General features: G+C 48.8%; 1 protein-coding gene across 1 annotated transcript; it reads right to left on the bottom strand.

The window, feature by feature from the left end:
- Nucleotides 1-406: 406 nt before the first annotated feature.
- APRT (adenine phosphoribosyltransferase) lies at nucleotides 407-19,433 on the bottom strand. Its single transcript, XM_063913654.1, has 5 exons — nucleotides 19,111-19,433; nucleotides 6,333-6,436; nucleotides 4,696-4,829; nucleotides 2,614-2,692; nucleotides 407-1,345 (listed from the first exon to the last, which is right to left on the bottom strand). The coding sequence occupies exons 1-5, from the start codon at nucleotides 19,191-19,193 to the stop codon at nucleotides 1,203-1,205; spliced, it is 543 nt and encodes a 180-aa protein (XP_063769724.1). The 5' UTR covers nucleotides 19,194-19,433; the 3' UTR covers nucleotides 407-1,202.
- Nucleotides 19,434-19,487: the final 54 nt, after the last annotated feature.

The raw sequence follows: 19,487 nt of genomic DNA, 5'->3' as shown, positions 1-19,487 counted from the left end.
TAAAGAAAAAAACCTAAACTAAACTTTCTCTAAGCAGCTCTTTAGGAGAGCCACCTAGATTGCACCCTTCTCGTTCGGGCACAAAATCTAACTGGAGTCTGGAGGAGGGTCATAGGGGGAGGAGCCAGTGCACACCACCTGACCTAGTAAAGCTTTACTTTTTTGTGCCCTGTCTCCTGCGGAGCCGCTATTCCCCATGGTCCTTTCAGGAACCCCAGCATCCACTTAGGACGATAGAGAAAGTCCCGTTTTTCGACAATTTAGGGAATTCGACCGCAATTGCATATACCCCTTAGAATGTTGACATTGAACATACGCGTCTCACTTCACATTGTAACCATGACAACATCATGAATGTGAACATGGTGATTGCATCCCCTTCTTGTGATGGCACAAAGTAAGGTACTGTCAGTGCAAAATGAATTTATTTTTTTCCCCTGGTTAATCGCATTGCTTATATACAGTAATTTAAATCTTAGTAAACTGCTGATATGGAACAATACTTTCAATATACTGATCACGTAAATTAGTTCATGCACTCAACAAATAAAGATAGGATATAACGAAGAGACAAAATATAGAGCAAATGAAAATATACTATTGAAGCTTCTTTTTGGCTATTGGTGACAGCTGTAAAATAGTGGCAAAGAATAAACTTGTAGTAAACACTGGGGGTAGATGCAATGAAATATGATGTGTTGCTGGCAAGGTGTATGAAGGCTTGCCAAAAGTGCAATCCTGAATACAGACCACTTTTACAGAAGTTCACTCAGAGAACAAGCTAGCTTCCAACAAGACATCCGTCCACTAATGCACCAATATCATAATGATTTCACATCTCTATGTCTAAATTTTATTGTTAAAAATCCACCACTGAAAATACTGGTAGCACTGGTGACTTCATGCCGCCACTTGGAGGTGTATTTCCCATTAACAGTGCATCAGACAAAAGTGCCAGCTGACTGCAGTGCAACATTCTGCTTTAGTTTAGTCCTCAAACAACTTATGAGCACCAGACAGACCAAAGTTCTCATATTGTGCATTTATTCCAAGTATATTCTGATGTGGCTTTTTGTTATGGGTGTGTAAAAACATGTAGAATGCCATTTGTCCCGCACACCCCCAAAATATTTGAGGGATGTACATAAATTCATCCATTCCAGACAGTAATTCCAGGCACTGTTCCGGCAGTATTGCAGGTCCTATTCATACTTCAGCAGGGAGTGGACCTGGTGTGGTTGCAGCTTGTCTGCCCCTTTTAGCGATGTCAGTTCTATTAGCACGAGGCAGACCAGGATATTAGCATTTCTTCTTTTCAGCAGTTCACATGCTGCACTCATTGTACCTGTCAGCAATAAAACAGATTTCATTATTGATTACAGAGGGGCATCCAAGTAAGGGCCATACTTTATGTAGATGACAGTGACTAGTACCCTTTTCAGACCGAATGAGGCAGGTCGTCAGACACGGGTGCTTCCAGGATGCGACACGCTATTTCCAACCCGGCATATTGCCGGGTTGGTGACGCGGCAGGGGGCGGCGCTTGGAGATCACATGATCTCCAAGCTCCGTCCGTCCACACAGAGTGAACGGGAAACAGGTTGCATCGACCCGGCTTCAGGTTTACACAGCACAGTGAGCCGGGTTGAACCAATGTTCAACCCTGCAAGTTACGCGAGTTGGAATACCAGGTCACTTGACCCGGATTATTGCAATTGGGCCCTTTTACACCGCACAGCAACATGTGTTATGTATGCTCATGTGCAATAACCTGTGTTCAAATCTGGCGACAGTATGTAGAGAAATGATATATGGTTGCACAGGGGTTAGCATTGCTGTGCTGGGTCTGACGATTCTACTACAACGAGGAGTTTCACAAATGTTATCAATGTTTGTGGTTTTCTGCAGTGCTCTAGAAGCCTCTCACAATCCAAAACCATACCAGCAGATTGCTGTTAGAGTGGTAAAGAATTTAATGGGTGTAGAGACTGATGTGAGTGCCAGATATAAGTAAAGGTTATTAATAATGAATATATGGCCACAGCTGTAGTTACTATAATAATAGGGCCCAGTTCACACTTTCTAATTTTCTGTGGACATTAGATTTTTCACTTTTAAGGGGGGTACTCACGGGAGAGATGTGTGCTGAGCGATCTTAACACAGACCGCTCAGCACACATCTCTCACCCCGCTCAGCACAGCGCGATGTGCTGAGCGAGGGGGAAGGCCGACGGGGGGCCGCTCACTTCACACAACGGTGAAGTGAGCGACCCGCTAGATTGAGCCTGCATGCAGCTCAATCTAGCATCGGCGATAGCGATGCGCTATCGCTGGAGGGCATACACGCGGCAGATCCGTGCTTAAAATCTAAGCAATCTAGCAAGATTGCTTAGATTTTAAGCACGGATCTCTCCGTGTGTACCCCCCTTTACAGTCTGAATATTCGCATTCTCAGACTGGCTACATTTTAGCCCAGCCCTGTTGGCGGTCTATTGCTGGATTTGAATGCACTTCTTATAGGAATATGCTATTACTACCCTATCCCCTTATTTCTGCAAGGGCACTAATGCAACACACCAATCAGGAAGACAGTTATTTAATGTATCGTTTTACCTCCAGTTGCCAGTAAATCATCAATGATCACAACTTTCTGGCCAGGAGCCACAGCATCAGTCTGAATCTCAATCTCTGCCTGAAAAAGATATGTAGATTTCGATTAAAATGATTTGCTGTTACTATCAGGGAAGTAACAAGAGGCTAGTGACCACGTCTGCCACCCTGGGTGTTACACCAATAACGGCAACCCCTTTTCCAGCTTGCATGGTGTCTGGAGAAGCACCACGCTACACACCTGTAAGGTCAGATTCTGGCTCCCAGTAGAAGATTGATTAAAAACTATATAATTTGGATTTGTAAAACACAAGAGAAAAATAATTGTAATATGCATTTCAAAGGAAAAAAATGCTTAAGTTTATTTTCTAGAGAATCATTTCTGCTATCATTATCTTAAGATGGGCCCACACAAGGGACATGATCACAGCTACCACAGCAAGCTAAAGTGTTATGCATTGCCATTTACACTTTTTGTCCTTTGAGACAACCTCACTATCCCCATCTAAAAGCTCACCAAACATCCTATATAATTAAAGGCTAATGCTGCTCCTCGCCTCTATAGGGGGGTGTTTAAGTGTTTTGCGTGCCAGTAGCCACTAGATGGAGCCCGACAAAGAAATTCAATTGTTGCTCCATTCAGGCGCACACAGCCACCGGCACTGACATTACTGTCATGTTCTGTCATTTTGACAGGCTGGTAACTAGTTACATTATAATTGCCCTGCACAATCTCCAGAAAATAGGACAATTTAGTTATTCATGCTTATTGCTAACAATAAATTATGGTCAAATTAGACAGAGTCATTCAGTGGATTACAATTCTCAATGTTTTCTGTTGCCAAATTATCTTACACAATGTGGCCATCGTGATAAAGCATTTGCCTGTAGTCCTATCACAATGTTGTCTTTGGACATTGGATCCAGCGTTTGTTTTGCACCTATACAGAACAATTTCATTCTATTTTTGGGTCCTTTTATTGTGAGTTATACAATACATTCTTGTGCAAATCTGTCGTGGACAGTTACACACTGAAGGGAGAACTCAACTCCTCACTATGGGGTCTATTTACTAAGCCAAGGATGGAGAAAAAGTGCACAGAGATAAAGTAACAGCCAATCAGCAAATACCTGGCATATATCACAGGCTGCGTTTGAAAAAATGACAGAAGCTGGTTGGTTGGGACTTTGGGGTCTATTTACTAATCCTTAGATGGAGAAAAAGTGCATGGAGATAAAGTACAAGCCAACCAGCTTCTAATTGTCATTTTTCAAACCCAGCCTGTGGCATGGTAGTTACGAGCTGATTGGCTGGTACTTTATCTCCATTCAAGTCTTAAGGCCAGTACTCACTGGCCGATGTCAGAGAGATGTGTGCTGAGCGAACCGCTCAGCACACATCTCTCCCGGCGCTCAGCACAGCGCGATCTGTGCTGAGCGTGCGGGGGGAGACGGGGGGGCTGCTCACTTCACCCAGCGGGTGAAGTGAGCGACCCGCTAGATTGGCCTGCATGCAGGCCAATCTAGCAGCAGCGATAGCGATGCGCGGGGCTGCGCATCGCTATCGCTGAGAGGGCTACACACGGAGCGATCGTGCTTAAAATCTAAGCAATCCAGTCAGATTGCTTAGATTTTAAGCAGCGATCGCTCCGTGAGTACCCCCCTTTAGTAAATAAACCCCTTTATCTCCGTGCACTTCATCTCCAGCCAAGGCTTAGTAAATAGACCTCTATGTCTTTCTGCGCACACCATCTATTAGGATAGACAACCTTCACTGATTTTCCTATGCGTCTTTACAGGATCTGAGCGGCTATTTTAACATGTGGGTCCCATCATAATGGCACAGTTTCAAGCGCCAGCCACACACAGTACAATACTTAAACTCTGGGGCGATTACAAAATGAAAACACAGAATAGTAGTGGCAATCTTCCAGATACATTCACTAACATGCCTGGTAATAATGGATCAATGCAAGACTACTATGGGGCTTATTTCAGAACCCACACAGAAATATCAAGTAAACTAGCTGTTGCTGTTCACAGTGGCTTTGGATGAGGCCAGCTGAATGTACTGCACACAGGTACCTTTCCATATTCCAGTGCATAAGATACAGACTCTGTTGGTCCTGGTAATTTCCCCTTTTTCCGAATCAGCACAAACCCAATTCCAAATCTTTGTGCCAGCGCTGGGCCAAAGAGAAACCCACGAGAGTCCAGGCCTGAAAAAAAAGGGAAAAAATTATGTGTGTGGACAGTCTGCCCTACACCACAATGGCAAGGGTCTTTTATAGGTGGCCTCTACGGCAACGTGCAGCATCCATACACTCAGGCCCAGAATTCCTGACCTGTCACTTATCCAGTCCATGCAATCAAGTTATTATAGGCCCTACTCACCAGCGGATATGCCGCCGAGGTGCCCGACAGCCGATGGACACCCCAGCGGCAGGAAGGGGGGGGGGAGTGAGGTTTCTTCACTCTCCCCGTCACCCAGCCCCATAGCCCTGCATGCTAATATGGACGGGATTGTCCATATTGGCGTGCATGTATAAAAGACCCGGCTCCAAGGATGAACGATGCGCATCGTTCATCGTTGGTGCATACACACTGAAAGATATAAACGATATATCGTTCATATCTTTCAGTGTTCAGCTTAGTGTGTAGGGCCCATTAGTGTCTTTAGAACCACAAGATGCAGCATGCTTACATGCCCACAAAGGCAAATCTGGGAACTGGGGGGATTGTAACAAATTAGTAATATCACATTTTGCACTGAATTGAAAACTGGTAATCACGAAGTTAAATTTTCTAGAAAGCCATTTTTGTGCAGACACAATAGTTACTTGCAAAAAAAAAAAAAAAAAAGGAAAGACATTGCAGGACAAGAGAATTGTAATTACTGGAGAATAAATAAATAGGCCACAATTTTACACCTGCAAAACTAAAGGGGGGTACACACTAGAGAGATGTGTGCTGAGCGATCTATCACAGACCGCTCAGCACACATCTCTCCCCCCGCTCAGCGCAGTGTGTGCTGAGAAAGGGGGGGTGGGGCGCTCACTTCACACAGCGCTGAAGTGAGCGACCCACTAGATTGAGCCTGCATGCAGGCTCAATCTAGCACCGGCGATAGCGATGCGCAGGGCCGCGCATCTCTATCGCTGTGGGGCATACGAGAGATCCACGCTTAAAATCTAAAGGGGGTACTGACGGCAGAGATGTGTGCAGAGTGATCTTAACACAGACCGCTTAGCACACATCTATCCCCCCCGCCCCCCACTCAACACAGCGCGATGTGCTGAGCAAGGCATGCAGGCTCAATCTAGCACCGGCGATAGCTATGCGCGGCTATTGCTGGGGGGCATACACACGACAGATCCCTGCTTAAAATCTAAGCAATCTAGTCAGATTGCTTAGATTTTAAGCAGGGATCTCTCCGTGAGTACCCCCCTTTAAAGACACCAATGAAGCATTTGCTTTCAATAGTCTAACTAGATTTAAATGAAAGCTGTTCACTAATTTGTTGCTGATTATTATCAATTTATATCAGTGGTTGTATTAACTCCCACAGGTAAGGAGCAGGAGGAGGTGTAAAGAACTGTAGTTAGGACTAGTTTGCAACTACAGATTACAAGGACACACAGTAAGTAAATGAATTACTAACATTGTATTGTCCTACTTTGCAGTCAAAAGATACAAACCGCATAGGTACAGAATTATTTTACCAGCAATAACATCAATGTTTCCATAATTCTTCCGGAGGTAGCTCTCAAACAGGTCAATTGCAGCAGAAAAAGCATTTGGATCCTTAAGCACTGGTGTTATATCCCTGTACAAAATGGAAATAAAACATAAATTGTATATCATCTATAACTGAATGGTTCACCTCATAACAGGCATGATTCAGAAATACTTAAGGAGCGACACCTGTATGCAGAGCTGACTGCAACTGTGCAGCGGTACAGCCTCTATACACTTGTAGCCTATCAGCACACACTTACACCTGCCCTGTCTTTTGTGCAAGAGATTTGTCTGAAATCACCTGCCACTGCTAAAAGCTATGTTTCCTAGTTGATGCTGGGAACTCCGTAAGGACCATGGGGAATAGACGGGCTCCGCAGGAGACTGGGCACTCTAAAAGAAAGATTAGGTACTATCTGGTGTGCACTGGCTCCTCCCTCTATGCCCCTCCTCCAGACCTCAGTTAGATTTCTGTGCCCGGCTGAGCTGGATGCACACTAGGGGCTCTCCTGAGCTCCTAGAAAGAAAGTATAATTTAGGTTTTTTATTTTACAGTGAGACCTGCTGGCAACAGGCTCACTGCAACGAGGGACTAAGGGGAGAAGAAGCGAACCTACCTGCTTGCAGCTAGCTTGGGCTTCTTAGGCTACTGGACACCATTAGCTCCAGAGGGATCGACCGCAGGACCCGTCCTTGGTGTTCGTTCCCGGAGCCGCGCCGCCGTCCCCCTTACAGAGCCAGAAGCATGAAGTTGGTCCGGAAAATCGGCGGCAGAAGACTTCAGTCTTCACCAAGGTAGCGCACAGCACTGCAGCTGTGCGCCATTGCTCCTCATACACACTTCACACTCCGGTCACTGAGGGTGCAGGGCGCTGGGGGGGGGCGCCCTGAGCAGCAATAAAAACACCTTGGCTGGCAAAATAATCACAATATATAGCCCCAGAGGCTATATATGTGATAATTACCCCTGCCAGAATCCATAAAAAAGTGGGAGAAAAGTCCGCCGAAAAAGGGGCGGAGCTATCTCCCTCAGCACACTGGCGCCATTTCTCCCTCACAGTTCCGCTGGAAGGAAGCTCCCTGGCTCTCCCCTGCAGTCTGCACTACAGAAAGGGTAAAAAAGAGAGGGGGGGGGGGGGGCACTAAATTTAGGCGCAGTATAACTTATAGCAGCTATAAGGGGACATAATTCAGTTAGTCCCTGCATTATATAGCGCTCTGGTGTGTGCTGGCATACTCTCTCTCTGTCTCCCCAAAGGGCTTTTGTGGGGTCCTGTCTCCTATTAAGAGCATTCCCTGTGTGTGTGCGGTGTGTCGGTACGACTGTGTCGACATGTTTGAGGAGGAGGCTTATGTGGAGGCAGAGCAGATGCCTATAAATGTGATGTTACCCCCTGCGGGGCAGACACCTGAGTGGATGGACTTATGGAAGGAATTACGTGCAAGTGTCGACTCCTTACATAAAAAATTTGACGACATGCCAAATGCGGGACAGCCGGCTTCTCAGCTCGTGCCTGCCCAGACGACTCAAAGGCCATCAGGGGCTCTAAAGCGCCCACTACCTCAGATGGCAGACACAGATGTCGACACGGATACTGATACCAGTGTCGACGACGAAGAGTCTAATTTAATGTCCACTAGGGCCATTCGTTGCATGATTGAGGCAATGAAAGAGGTATTACACATTTCTGATATAAACCCAGGTACCTCAAAAAAGGTTATTATGTTTGGGGAGAAAAAACTACCCATAGTTTTTCCCCCATCTGAAGAATTAAATGAAGTGTGTGAAGAAGCGTGGGCTTTCCCCGATAAAAAATTGGTAATTTCTAAAAAGTTACTAATGGCGTTCCCTTTCTCGCCAGATGATAGGTCACGTTGGGAAACTCCCCCTAGGGTGGATAAAGCGCTCACACGTTTGTCGAAAAAGGTGGCACTACCGTCTCCGGATACGGCCGCCCTAAAGGAACCTGCTGATAGAAAGCAGGAGGCTATACTGAAGTCTATATATACACACACAGGTGTTATACTGAGACCAGCTATTGCTTCAGCATGGATGTGCAGTGCTGCTGCTGCATGGTCAGATTCCCTGTCGGAAAATATTGACACCCTAGACAGGGACACTATATTGCTAACCGTAGAGCATATAAAAGACTCAGTCTTATACATGAGAGATGCACAGAGGGAGATCTGCCGGCTGGCATCTAGAATAAGTGCATTGTCCATTTCTGCTAGGAGAGGCTTATGGACTCGGCAGTGGACAGGGGATGCAGATTCAAAAAGGCACATGGAAGTTTTGCCTTATAAGGGTGAGGAGTTATTCGGGGATGGTCTCTCAGACCTAGTTTCCACAGCAACAGCTGGGAAGTCAGCATTTTTGCCCCATGTCCCCTCACAGCCTAAGAAAGCGCCGTATTATCAGGTACAGTCCTTTCGACCCCAGAAAAACAGGCGGGTCCTTTCTGTCTAGAGGCAGAGGTAGAGGGAAAAAGCTGCAGCATACAGCCAGTTCCCAGGAGCAAAAGTCCTCCCCCGCTTCTTCCAAGTCCGCCGCATGACGGTGGGGCTCCACAGGCGGAGCCAGGTACGGTGGGGGGCCGCCTCAAAAACTTCAGCGATCAGTGGGTTCGCTCACAGGTGGATCCCTGGATCCTTCAAGTAGTATCTCAGGGGTACAAGCTGGAATTCGAGGCGTCTCCCCCCCGCCGTTCCCTCAAATCTGCCTTGCCGACAACTCCCTCGGGCAGGGAGGCTGTGCTAGAGGCAATTCACAAGCTGTATTCCCAGCAGGTGATAGTCAAGGTGCCCCTACTTCAACAAGGACGGGGTTACTATTCCACACTGTTTGTGGTACCGAAACCGGACGGTTCGGTGAGACCCATTTTAAATTTGAAATCCTTGAACACATACATAAAAAGATTCAAGTTCAAGATGGAATCGCTCAGGGCGGTTATTGCAAGCCTGGACGAGGGGGATTACATGGTATCCCTGGACATCAAGGATGCTTACCTGCATGTCCCCATTTACCTTCCTCACCAGGAGTACCTCAGATTTGTGGTACAGGATTGCCATTACCAATTCCAGACACTGCGGTTTGGACTGTCCACGGCACCGAGGGTGTTTACCAAGGTAATGGCAGAAATGATGATACTCCTTCGAAAAAAGGGAGTTTTAATTATCCCGTACTTGGACGATCTCCTTATAAAGGCGAGGTCCAAGGAGCAGTTGTTGGTCGGAGTAGCACTATCTCTGGAAGTGCTACAACAGCACGGCTGGATTCTAAACATTCCAAAGTCACAGCTGGTTCCTTCCACACGCCTACTGTTCCTGGGGATGGTTCTGGACACAGAACAGAAAAAAGTGTTTCTCCCGCAGGAGAAAGCCGAGGAGCTGTCATCTCTAGTCAGAGACCTCCTGAAACCAAAACAGGTATCGGTGCATCACTGCACACGAGTCCTGGGAAAAATGGTGGCTTCATACGAAGCAATTCCATTCGGCAGGTTCCATGCAAGGACCTTCCAGTGGGACCTCTTGGACAAGTGGTCGGGATCGCATCTTCAGATGCATCGACTGATAACCCTGTCCCCAAGGACCAGGGTATCTCTGCTGTGGTGGCTGCAGAGTGCTCATCTTCTAGAGGGCCGCAGATTCGGCATACAGGACTGGGTCCTGGTGACCACGGATGCCAGCCTTTGAGGCTGGGGGGCAGTCACACAGGGAAGAAATTTCCAAGGACTTTGGTCAAGTCAGGAGTCGTCCCTACACATAAATATTCTGGAACTGAGGGCCATTTACAATGCCCTAAGTCAGGCAAGGCCCCTGCTTCAAAACCAGCCGGTACTGATCCAATCAGACAACATCACGGCAGTCGCCCATGTAAACCGACAGGGCGGCACAAGAAGCTGGATGGCGATGGCAGAAGCCACAAGGATTCTCCGATGGGCGGAAAATCACGTCATAGCACTGTCAGCAGTGTTCATTCCGGGAGTGGACAACTGGGAAGCAGACTTCCTCAGCAGACACGACCTACACCCGGGAGAATGGGGACTTCATCCAGAAGTCTTCCAAATGATTGTACACCGTTGGGAAAGGCCACAGGTGGACATGATGGCGTCCCGCCTCAACAAAAAACTAAAGAGATATTGCGCCAGGTCAAGGGACCCTCAGGCGATAGCTGTGGACGCTCTGGTGACACCGTGGGTGTACCAGTCGGTTTATGTGTTCCCTCCTCTGCCTCTCATACCAAAGGTACTGAGAATAATAAGAAGGCGAGGAGTAAGAACGATACTCGTGGTTCCGGATTGGCCAAGAAGAGCTTGGTACCCAGAACTTCAAGAAATGATATCAGAGGACCCATGGCCTCTACAGCTCAGACAGGATCTGCTACAGCAGGGGCCCTGTCTGTTCCAAGACTTACCGCGGCTGCGTTTGACGGCATGGCGGTTTAATTCCGGATCCTAAAGGAAAAGGGCATTCCGGAGGAAGTCATTCCTACGCTGATAAAAGCCAGGAAAGAAGTAACCGCAAACCATTATCACCGTATTTGGCGGAAATATGTTGCGTGGTGTGAGGCCAGGAAGGCCCCTACAGAGGAATTTCAGCTGGGTCGTTTTCTGCACTTCCTACAGTCGGGAGTGACTATGGGCCTAAAATTGGGTTCCATTAAGGTCCAGATTTCGGCTCTGTTGATTTTCTTCCAGAAAGAACTGGCTTCAATGCCTGAAGTTCAGACATTTGTAAAGGGAGTGCTACATATTCAGCCCCCTTTTGTGCCTCCTGTGGCACCGTGGGATCTCAACGTAATGTTGAGTTTCCTGAAATCACATTGGTTTGAGCCACTTAAAACTGTGGATCTGAAATATCTCACGTGGAAAGTGGTCATGTTATTGGCCTTGGCTTCGGCCAGGCGTGTGTCAGAATTGGCGGCTTTGTCATGTAAAAGCCCTTATCTGATTTTCCATATGGATAGGGCAGAATTGAGGACTCGTCCCCAGTTTCTCCCAAAGGTGGTATCAGCTTTTCACTTGAACCAACCTATTGTAGTGCCTGCGGCTACTAGGGACTTGGAAGATTCCAAGTTACTGGACGTAGTAAGGGCCTTGAAAATTTATGTTTCCAGGACGGCTGGAGTCAGGAAAACTGACTCGCTTTTTATCCTGTATGCACCCAACAAAATAGGTGCTCCTGCTTCTAAGCAGACTATTGCTCGCTGGATTTGTAGCACAATTCAGCTGGAGCATTCTGCGGCTGGATTGCCGCATCCTAAATCAGTAAAAGCCCATTCCACGAGGAAAGTGGGCTCTTCTTGGGCGGCTGCCCGAGGGGTCTCGGCTTTACAACTTTGCCGAGCTGCAACTTGGTCAGGGGCAAACACGTTTGCAAAATTCTACCTATTTGATACCCTGGCTGAGGAGGACCTTGAGTTCTCTCATTCGGTGCTGCCGAGTCATCCGCACTCTCCCGCCCCTTTGGGAGCTTTGGTATAATCCCCATGGTCCTTACGGAGTTCCCAGCATCCACTAGGACGTCAGAGAAAATAAGATTTTACTCACCGGTAAATCTATTTCTCGTAGTCCGTAGTGGATGCTGGGCGCCTATCCCAAGTGCGGATTGTCTGCAATACTTGTATATAGTTATTGCCTAACTAAAGGGTTATTGTTGAGCCATCTGTTGAGAGGCTCTGTTATATTTCATACTGTTAACTGGGTATAGTATCACGAGTTATACGGTGTGATTGGTGTGGCTGGTATGAGTCTTACCCGGGATTCAAAATCCTTCCTTATTGTGTCAGCTCTTCCGGGCACAGTATCCTAACTGAGGTCTGGAGGAGGGGCATAGAGGGAGGAGCCAGTGCACACTAGATAGTACCTAATCTTTCTTTTAGAGTGCCCAGTCTCCGGCGGAGCCAGTCTATTCCCCATGGTCCTTACGGAGTTCCCAGCATCCACTACGGACTACGAGAAATAGATTTACCGCTGAGTAAAATCTTATTTTCTGCTGCATGTGTATGGTCACCCTACGGCTGTTCATGATCCCGTCCCACTAATGCTTAAGCATTAGATGACTTTTTAGAACTTCTGCACGATTTTAACGGATCAGAGCGACATATTGTTAAAATTGTCCAGCGTGTACCCCCAATGTAGCTGACATTTCCCGTCGGATCTGCATGTAGCTCAATCTGGTGACTTCGCCAGCGAGGGCCTGCCATCTCAGCGAGCAATGGCAAGTGTGTATGCACTTGCCAATTCCGGAACCCCCACCAGGTCCCGTCGTCGCCGATGTCGTGCTGCGTACACATCGCCTAATGTGTACGCAGCTTTAGAGAAAAAATAAGAATTTACTCACCGGTAATTCTATTCCTCGTAGTCCGTAGTGGATGCTGGGTACTCCGTAAGGACCATGGGGAATAGACGGGCTCCGCAGGAGACTGGGCACTCTAAAAGAAAGATTAGGTACTATCTGGTGTGCACTGGCTCTTCCCTCTATGCCCCTCCTCCAGACCTCAGTTAGGGAAACTGTGCCCGGAAGAGCTGACACTACAAGGAAAGGATTTGGAATCCAGGGTAAGACTCATACCAGCCACACCAATCACACCGTACAACTTGTGATAACTATACCCAGTTAACAGTATGAACAACAAATGAGCCTCATTAACAGATGGCTCATAACAAAACCCAATATAACTATATACACGTATTGCAGAGAGTCCGCACTTGGGACGGGCTCCCAGCATCCACTACGGACTACGAGAAATAGAATTACCGGTGAGTAAATTCTTATTTTCTCTGATGTCCTAGTGGATGCTGGGTACTCCGTAAGGACCATGGGGATTATACCAAAGCTCCCAAACGGGCGGGAGAGTGCGGATGACTCTGCAGCACCGCATGAGCAAACTCAAGGTCCTCCTCAGCCAGGGTATCAAACTTGTAGAATTTTGCAAACGTGTTTGACCCCGACCAGGTAACAGCTCGGCAAAGTTGTAATGCCGAGACCCCTTGGGCAGCTGCCCAAGAAGAGCCCCCCTTCCTCGTGGAATGGGCTTTTACTGATTTAGGATGCGGCAGTCCAGCCGCAGAATGTGCAAGTTGAATCGTGCTACAGATCCAGCGAGCAATAGTCTGCTTAGAAGCAGGAGCACCCAGCTTGTTGGGTGCATGCAGGATAACAGCGAGTCAGTATTTCTGACTCTAGCCGTCCAGGAAACATAGATTTTCAGGGCCCGGACTACATCCAGCAACTTGGAGGCCTCCAAGTCCCGAGTAGCCGCAGGCACCACAATAGGTTGGTTCAAATGAAACGCTGATACCACCTTAGGGAGAAATTGGGGACGAATCCTCAATTCTGCCCTGTCCCTATGGAAGATCAGATAAGGGCTTTCACATGACAAAGCCGCCAATTCTGACACACGCCTAGCCGAAGCCAAGGCCAAATATATATATGACCACTTTCCACGTGAGATACTTCAACTCCACGTTCTGAAGTGGCTCAAAACAATGTGATTTCAGGAAATCAAACACTACGTTGAGATCCCAAGGTGCCACTGGAGGCACAAAAGGGGGCTGAATATGCAGCACTCCCTTAACAACGTCTGAACTTCAGGCAGCGTCTTTCCTAGCCTTTAACAGCGTAGGAATCACTTCATCTGGAACGCCCTTTTCCGTTAGGATCCGGCGTTCAACCGCCAAGCCTTCAAACGCAGCCGCGGTAAGTCTTGGAACAGACAGGGCCCCTGCAGTAACAGGTCCTGTCTGAGAGACAGAGGCCATGGGTCCTCCGAGATCATTTCTTGTAGTTCTGGGTACCAAGTTCTTCTTGGCCAATCCGGAACTACGAGTATAGTTCTTACTCCTCTTTTACTTACTATCCTCAGTACCTTGGGTATGAGAGGAAGAGGAGGGAACACATCAACCGACTGGTACACCCACGGTGTCACTAGTGCGTCCACAGCTATCGCCTGAGGGTCTCTTGACCTGGCGCAATACTTTTTTAGCTTTTTGTTGAGGCGGGACGCCATCATGTCCACCTGTGGCCGTTCCCAACGGTTCCCAATCTGCGTGAAGACTTCTGGATGAAGTCCCCACTCTCCCGGGTGGAGGTCGTGCCTGCTGAGGAAGTCTGCTTCCTAGTTTTCCACACCCGGAATGAACACTGCTGACAGTGTTAGCACGTGATACTCCGCCCATCGGAGAATCCTTGTGGCTTCTGCCAACGCCATCCTGCTTCTTGTGCCGCCTTGTCGGTTTACATGGGCGACAGCCGTGATGTTGTCTGACTGAATCAGCACCGGCTGGTTTTGAAGCAGGGGTTCTGCTTGCCTTAGGGCATTGTAAATGGCCCTTAGGTCCAGAATATTTATGTGTAGGGAAGTCTCCTGACTCGACCATTGTCCGTGGAAATTTCTTCCCTGAGTGACTGCTCCCCAACCTCGGAGGCTTGCATCCGTGGTCACCAGGACCCAGTCCTGAATGCCGAATCTGCGGCCCTCGAGAAGATGAGCACTCTGCAGCCACCACAGCAGAGACACCCTGGCCCTCGGGGACAGGGTGATCAGCCGATGCATCTGAAGATGCGATTCTCACTTGTCTAACAGGTCCCACTGAGATAGTGCTACTCCGTTCAACGACTGCTCCTTGGACCTCGCCTTTATAAGGAGATTGTCCAAGTACGGGATAATTATAACTCCCTTCTTTCGAAGGAGTATCATCATTTTGGCAATTACCTTGGAACACACCCTCGGTGCCGTGGACAGACCAAACGGCAACGTCTGGAATTGGTAATGGCAGTTCTCTACCACAACCCTGAGGTACTCCTGGTGAGGTGGGTAAATGGGGACATGTAGGTAAGCATCCATGATGTCCAGTGATACCATGTAATCCCCCTCTTCCAGGCTTGCAATAACCGCCCTGAGCGATTCCATTTTGAACTTGAACTTCCTTATATAAGTGTTCAAGGATTTCAAATTTAGAAAGGGTCTCACCGAACCGCCTGGCTTCGGTACCACAAACATTGTGGAATAGTAACCCCGTCCCTGTTGAAGGAGGGGAACTTTGATTATCACCTGCTGGAGGTACAGCTTGTGAATTGCCGCCAGAACTACCTCCCTGTCCTGGGGAGTAGCTGGCAAGGCTGATTTGAGGTAACGGCGAGGGGGAGACGCCTCAAATTCCAGCTTGTATCCCTGAGATACCCCTTGTAGAACCCAGAGATCCACCTGTGAGCGAACCCACTGGTCGCTGAAGTTCCGGAGACGCGCCCCCACCGCACCTGGCTCCATCTGTGGAGCCCCAGCGTCATGCGGTGGACTTAGTAGAAGCAGGGGGGGATTTTTGTTCCTGGGAACTGGCTGTCTGGTGCAGCTTTTTCCCTCTCCCCCTGCCTCTGGGCAGAAAGGAAGCACCTTTGATCCGCTTGCCTTTCTGAGGCCGAAAGGACTGTACCTGATAGTACGGTGCTTTCTTAGGTTGTGAGGGAGCCTGAGGTAAAAATGTCGATTTCCCAGCTGTTGCTGTGGATACGAGGTCCGAGAGACCATCCCCAAACAATTCCTCACCCTTATAAGGCAAAACCTCCATGTGCCTTTTAGAATCAGCATCACCTGTCCACTGCCGGGTCCATAATACCCTCCTGGCAGAAATGGACATTGCATTAATTCTAGATGCCAGCCGGCAAATATCCCTCTGTGCATCCCTCATATATAAGACGACGTCTTTAATATGCTCTATGGTTAGCAAAATAGTATCCCTGTCGAGGGTATCAATATTATCTGACAGGGTATCAGACCACGCTGCAGCAGCACTACACATCCATGCTGAAGCAATTGCAGGTCTCAGTATAGTACCTGAGTGTGTATATACAGACTTCAGGATAGCCTCCTGCTTTCTAACAGCAGGCTCCTTCAAGGCGGCCGTATCCTGAGACGGCAGTGCCACTTTTTTTGACAAGCGTGTGAGCGCCTTATCCACCCTAGGAGATATCTCCCAACGTGACCTATCCTCTGGCGGGAAAGGGTACGCCATCAGTAACTTTTTAGAAATTACCAGTTTCTTATCGGGGGAACCCCACGCTTCTTCACACACTTCATTCAACTCATCTGATGGGGGAAAAAACACTGGCTGCTTTTTCTCCCCAAACATAATACCCTTTTTAGTGGTACCTGGGTAAATGTCAGAAATGTGTAACCCCTTTTCTTCATTGCCGTAATCATGCAACGGATGCCCCTTGTGGATTGTGTATATGTCTCATCCTCGTCGACACTGGAGTCAGACTCCGTGTCGACATCTGTGTCTGCCATCTGAGGTAGCGGGCGTTTGTGAGCCCCTGATGGTCTTTGAGACGCCTGGGCAGGCACGGGCTGAGAAGCCGGCTGTCCCACGGCTGTTACGTCATCCAGCCTTTTATGTAAGGAGTTGACACTGTCGGTTAATACCTTCCACATATCCATCCACTCTGGTGTCGACCCCGCAGGGGGTGACATCACATTTATCGGCACCTGCTCCGCCTCCACATAAGCCTCCTCATCAAACATGTCGACACAGCCGTGCCGACACACCGCACACACACAGGGAATGCTCTGAGGACAGGACCCCACAATGTCCTTTGGGGAGACAGAGAGAGAGTATGCCAGCACACACCACAGCGCTATATAAACAGGGATTTACACTACACAAAGTGATTTTCTCTATAGCAGCTATACAATACAGTTTTGCGCCTAAATTTAGTGCCCCCCCCTCTCTTTTTTACCCTTTGAGCCTGGAAACTGCAGGGGAGAGCCTGGGGAGCTGTCTTCCAGCGGAGCTGTTAAGAGGAAATGGCGCCAGTGTGCTGAGGGGGATAGCCCCGCCCCCTTTTCGGCGGGCTTCTCCCGCTCTTATTAATATTATGGCAGGGGATTTTTACACATATATAGTTTATTAGACTATATTATGTGTTGTTTTGCCAATTTAAGGTACTCTAATTGCAGCCCAGGGCGCCCCCCCCAGCGCCCTGCACCCATCAGTGACCGGAGTATGTGGTGTGCATAGGGAGCAATGGCGCACAGCTGCAGTGCTGTGCGCTACCTTAATGAAGACCGGAGTCTTCAGCCGCCGATTTCCAGGACGTTCTTCTTGCTTCTGGCTCTGCAAGGGGGACGGCGGCGCGGCTCCGGGACCGGACGACCGAGGCTGGGCCTGTGGTCGATCCCTCTGGAGCTAATGGTGTCCAGTAGCCTAGAAGCCCAAGCTAGCTGCAAGCAGGTAGGTTCGCTTCTCTCCCCTAAGTCCCTCGTAGCAGTGAGTCTGTTGCCAGCAGATCTCACTGAAAATAAAAAACCTAATAAATACCGTATATACTCGAGTATAAGCCGACTTTTTCAGCACAGTTTTCTATGCTGAAAAAGCCCCCCTCGGCTTATACTCGAGTCAACGGCTGCAGCAGACGCCGTGGGCTGTGTGGGCGTCCGCTGCAGCCGGCTCCAGGGACAGACACTAGAGGTCATTATTGACCTCTAGTGTCTGTGCGGCGTTGCTATGGGAGAGACGTCATGACGTCTCTCCCATAGAGATGATCGGGTGCCGGGAAGCGGGCGCCGGCGGCCAGACGGAGCGGCGACCAGACGGAGCGGGGATCCAGATGGAGCGGCGGCCAGACGGAGCGGGGATCCAGATGGAGCGGCGGCCAGACGGAGCGGATGAACAGATGGAGCGGCGGCCAGACGGAGCGGAGCAGCGCAGCAGCAGAAGAAGCGGTCGGGAAGCAGGAGCGGGGCAGTGGTAAGTATTGTTTTAGTGTGTGTTTATGTTTGTAAGCTGCAAAGGGGGCACAGTAACAGGGGGCAAACAAAGGGGGCACAACAACTACTGGGGGCAAAGAAAGGGGGCACCACAACTACTGGGGCAAAGAAAGAGGGGTCATAACTACTGTGGGCAATGAAAGAGGGGGCACAATACTGGGGGCAAAGAAGGGGCATAACTACTGGGGGCAAAGCAACGGGGGCATGTTTTTATCTGTCACTGGGGGTATATGTGGCACTGGGGGCACAACCCTAGAAACAAACATTACCCCCTGGCAACAAGCATAACACCTACCGCATAAAATCCCTGGCAACGAGCATGACACCCTGAGCATGAAAACCCCTGGCACCGTGCATTTCCCACCCTAGGCTTATACTAGAGTCAGTAATTTTTCCCAGTTTTTTGTGGTAAAATTAGGTGCCTCGGCTTATATTCGGGTCGACTTATACTCGAGTATATACGGTACTTTCTTTTCTAGAAGCTCAGGAGAGCCCCTAGTGTGCAACCAGCTCGAGCCGGGCACAGATTCTAACCGAGGTCTGGAGGAGGGGCATAGAGGGAGGAGCCAGTGCACACCAGATAGTACCTAATCTTTCTTTTAGAGTGTCCAGTCTCCTGCGGAGCCCGTCTATTCCCCATGGTCCTTACGGAGTACCCAGCATCCACTAGGACGTCAGAGAAATACACGAGCATGATCAGGCTGTTGCTGTCCATGGAAGTTCCCGTCATCTCAGTGTAGCCAATTCAACTAATACAAATAAATGTGCCCGGCAGGGTGCTGGTGCTGTCTATGTAAGTTTCCAATCATCTCAGTGTGGCCCACCCCACTAATATAATTGTGTATATGAGACACTACAGATGCGAGCACTGTAACGAAGGTAATGTAATAACATCAGCCTCTAGGTCAGTCTGCATGAGCTCCTGACCGAAGCCTGTAGTTAGTAGCCCAGAGAGGGGACCGTGCTCCATCCAGACAGCCAGCAGCGCAGCTCACCTGAAGCAGATCCCGGCGGAGGGGAAGTCGGGAAAGTCCCGGATGGACGCGCGGAGCAGCGCCTCCTTCTCCTGCTCTGCCATTATTGTTAGTATTGTGGCATCTCCACATTAACTCATATTCTTTATTCAATTACATGTGCGGAGAGCTCCCATCACCATGTGTCCTGTGAACCGTGACACAGCAGCACTGCGCTAGATCCCCCTTCGTCGAAAGGACAAGTATCCCGTCACGGGCTGGGCAACGTCATCATCTATTGGGAATAGTTAGTAACCTGCAGCGCGCGTACTGCTGCAAGATACACATAACAGTGAGACGTAGATTTACGCTGTAAAATACCACCGCCCTCACTAGACGTCACATCCAGGTCCTTAAGG

This window comes from Pseudophryne corroboree, chromosome 1 (genome assembly GCF_028390025.1).
Source record: "Pseudophryne corroboree isolate aPseCor3 chromosome 1, aPseCor3.hap2, whole genome shotgun sequence".
Classification (NCBI taxonomy): Eukaryota; Metazoa; Chordata; class Amphibia; order Anura; family Myobatrachidae; genus Pseudophryne; species Pseudophryne corroboree.
Note: the sequence above shows the minus strand (reverse complement) of the source record. Positions and strands in the feature narration are given on the sequence as shown.

Excerpts from the sequence above, each read along its gene's own strand:
- APRT (XM_063913654.1), bottom strand. The coding sequence starts at position 19,193 with ATGGCAGAGCAGGAGAAGGAGGCGCTGCTCCGCGCGTCCATCCGGGAC. Across the intron at positions 6,437-19,110 it reads TCCGCCGGGATCTGCTTCAG|GGATATAACACCAGTGCTTA; the intron begins GTGAGCTGCGCT and ends CATTTTGTACAG. Across the intron at positions 1,346-2,613 it reads TGATTTACTGGCAACTGGAG|GTACAATGAGTGCAGCATGT; the intron begins GTAAAACGATAC and ends TATTGCTGACAG.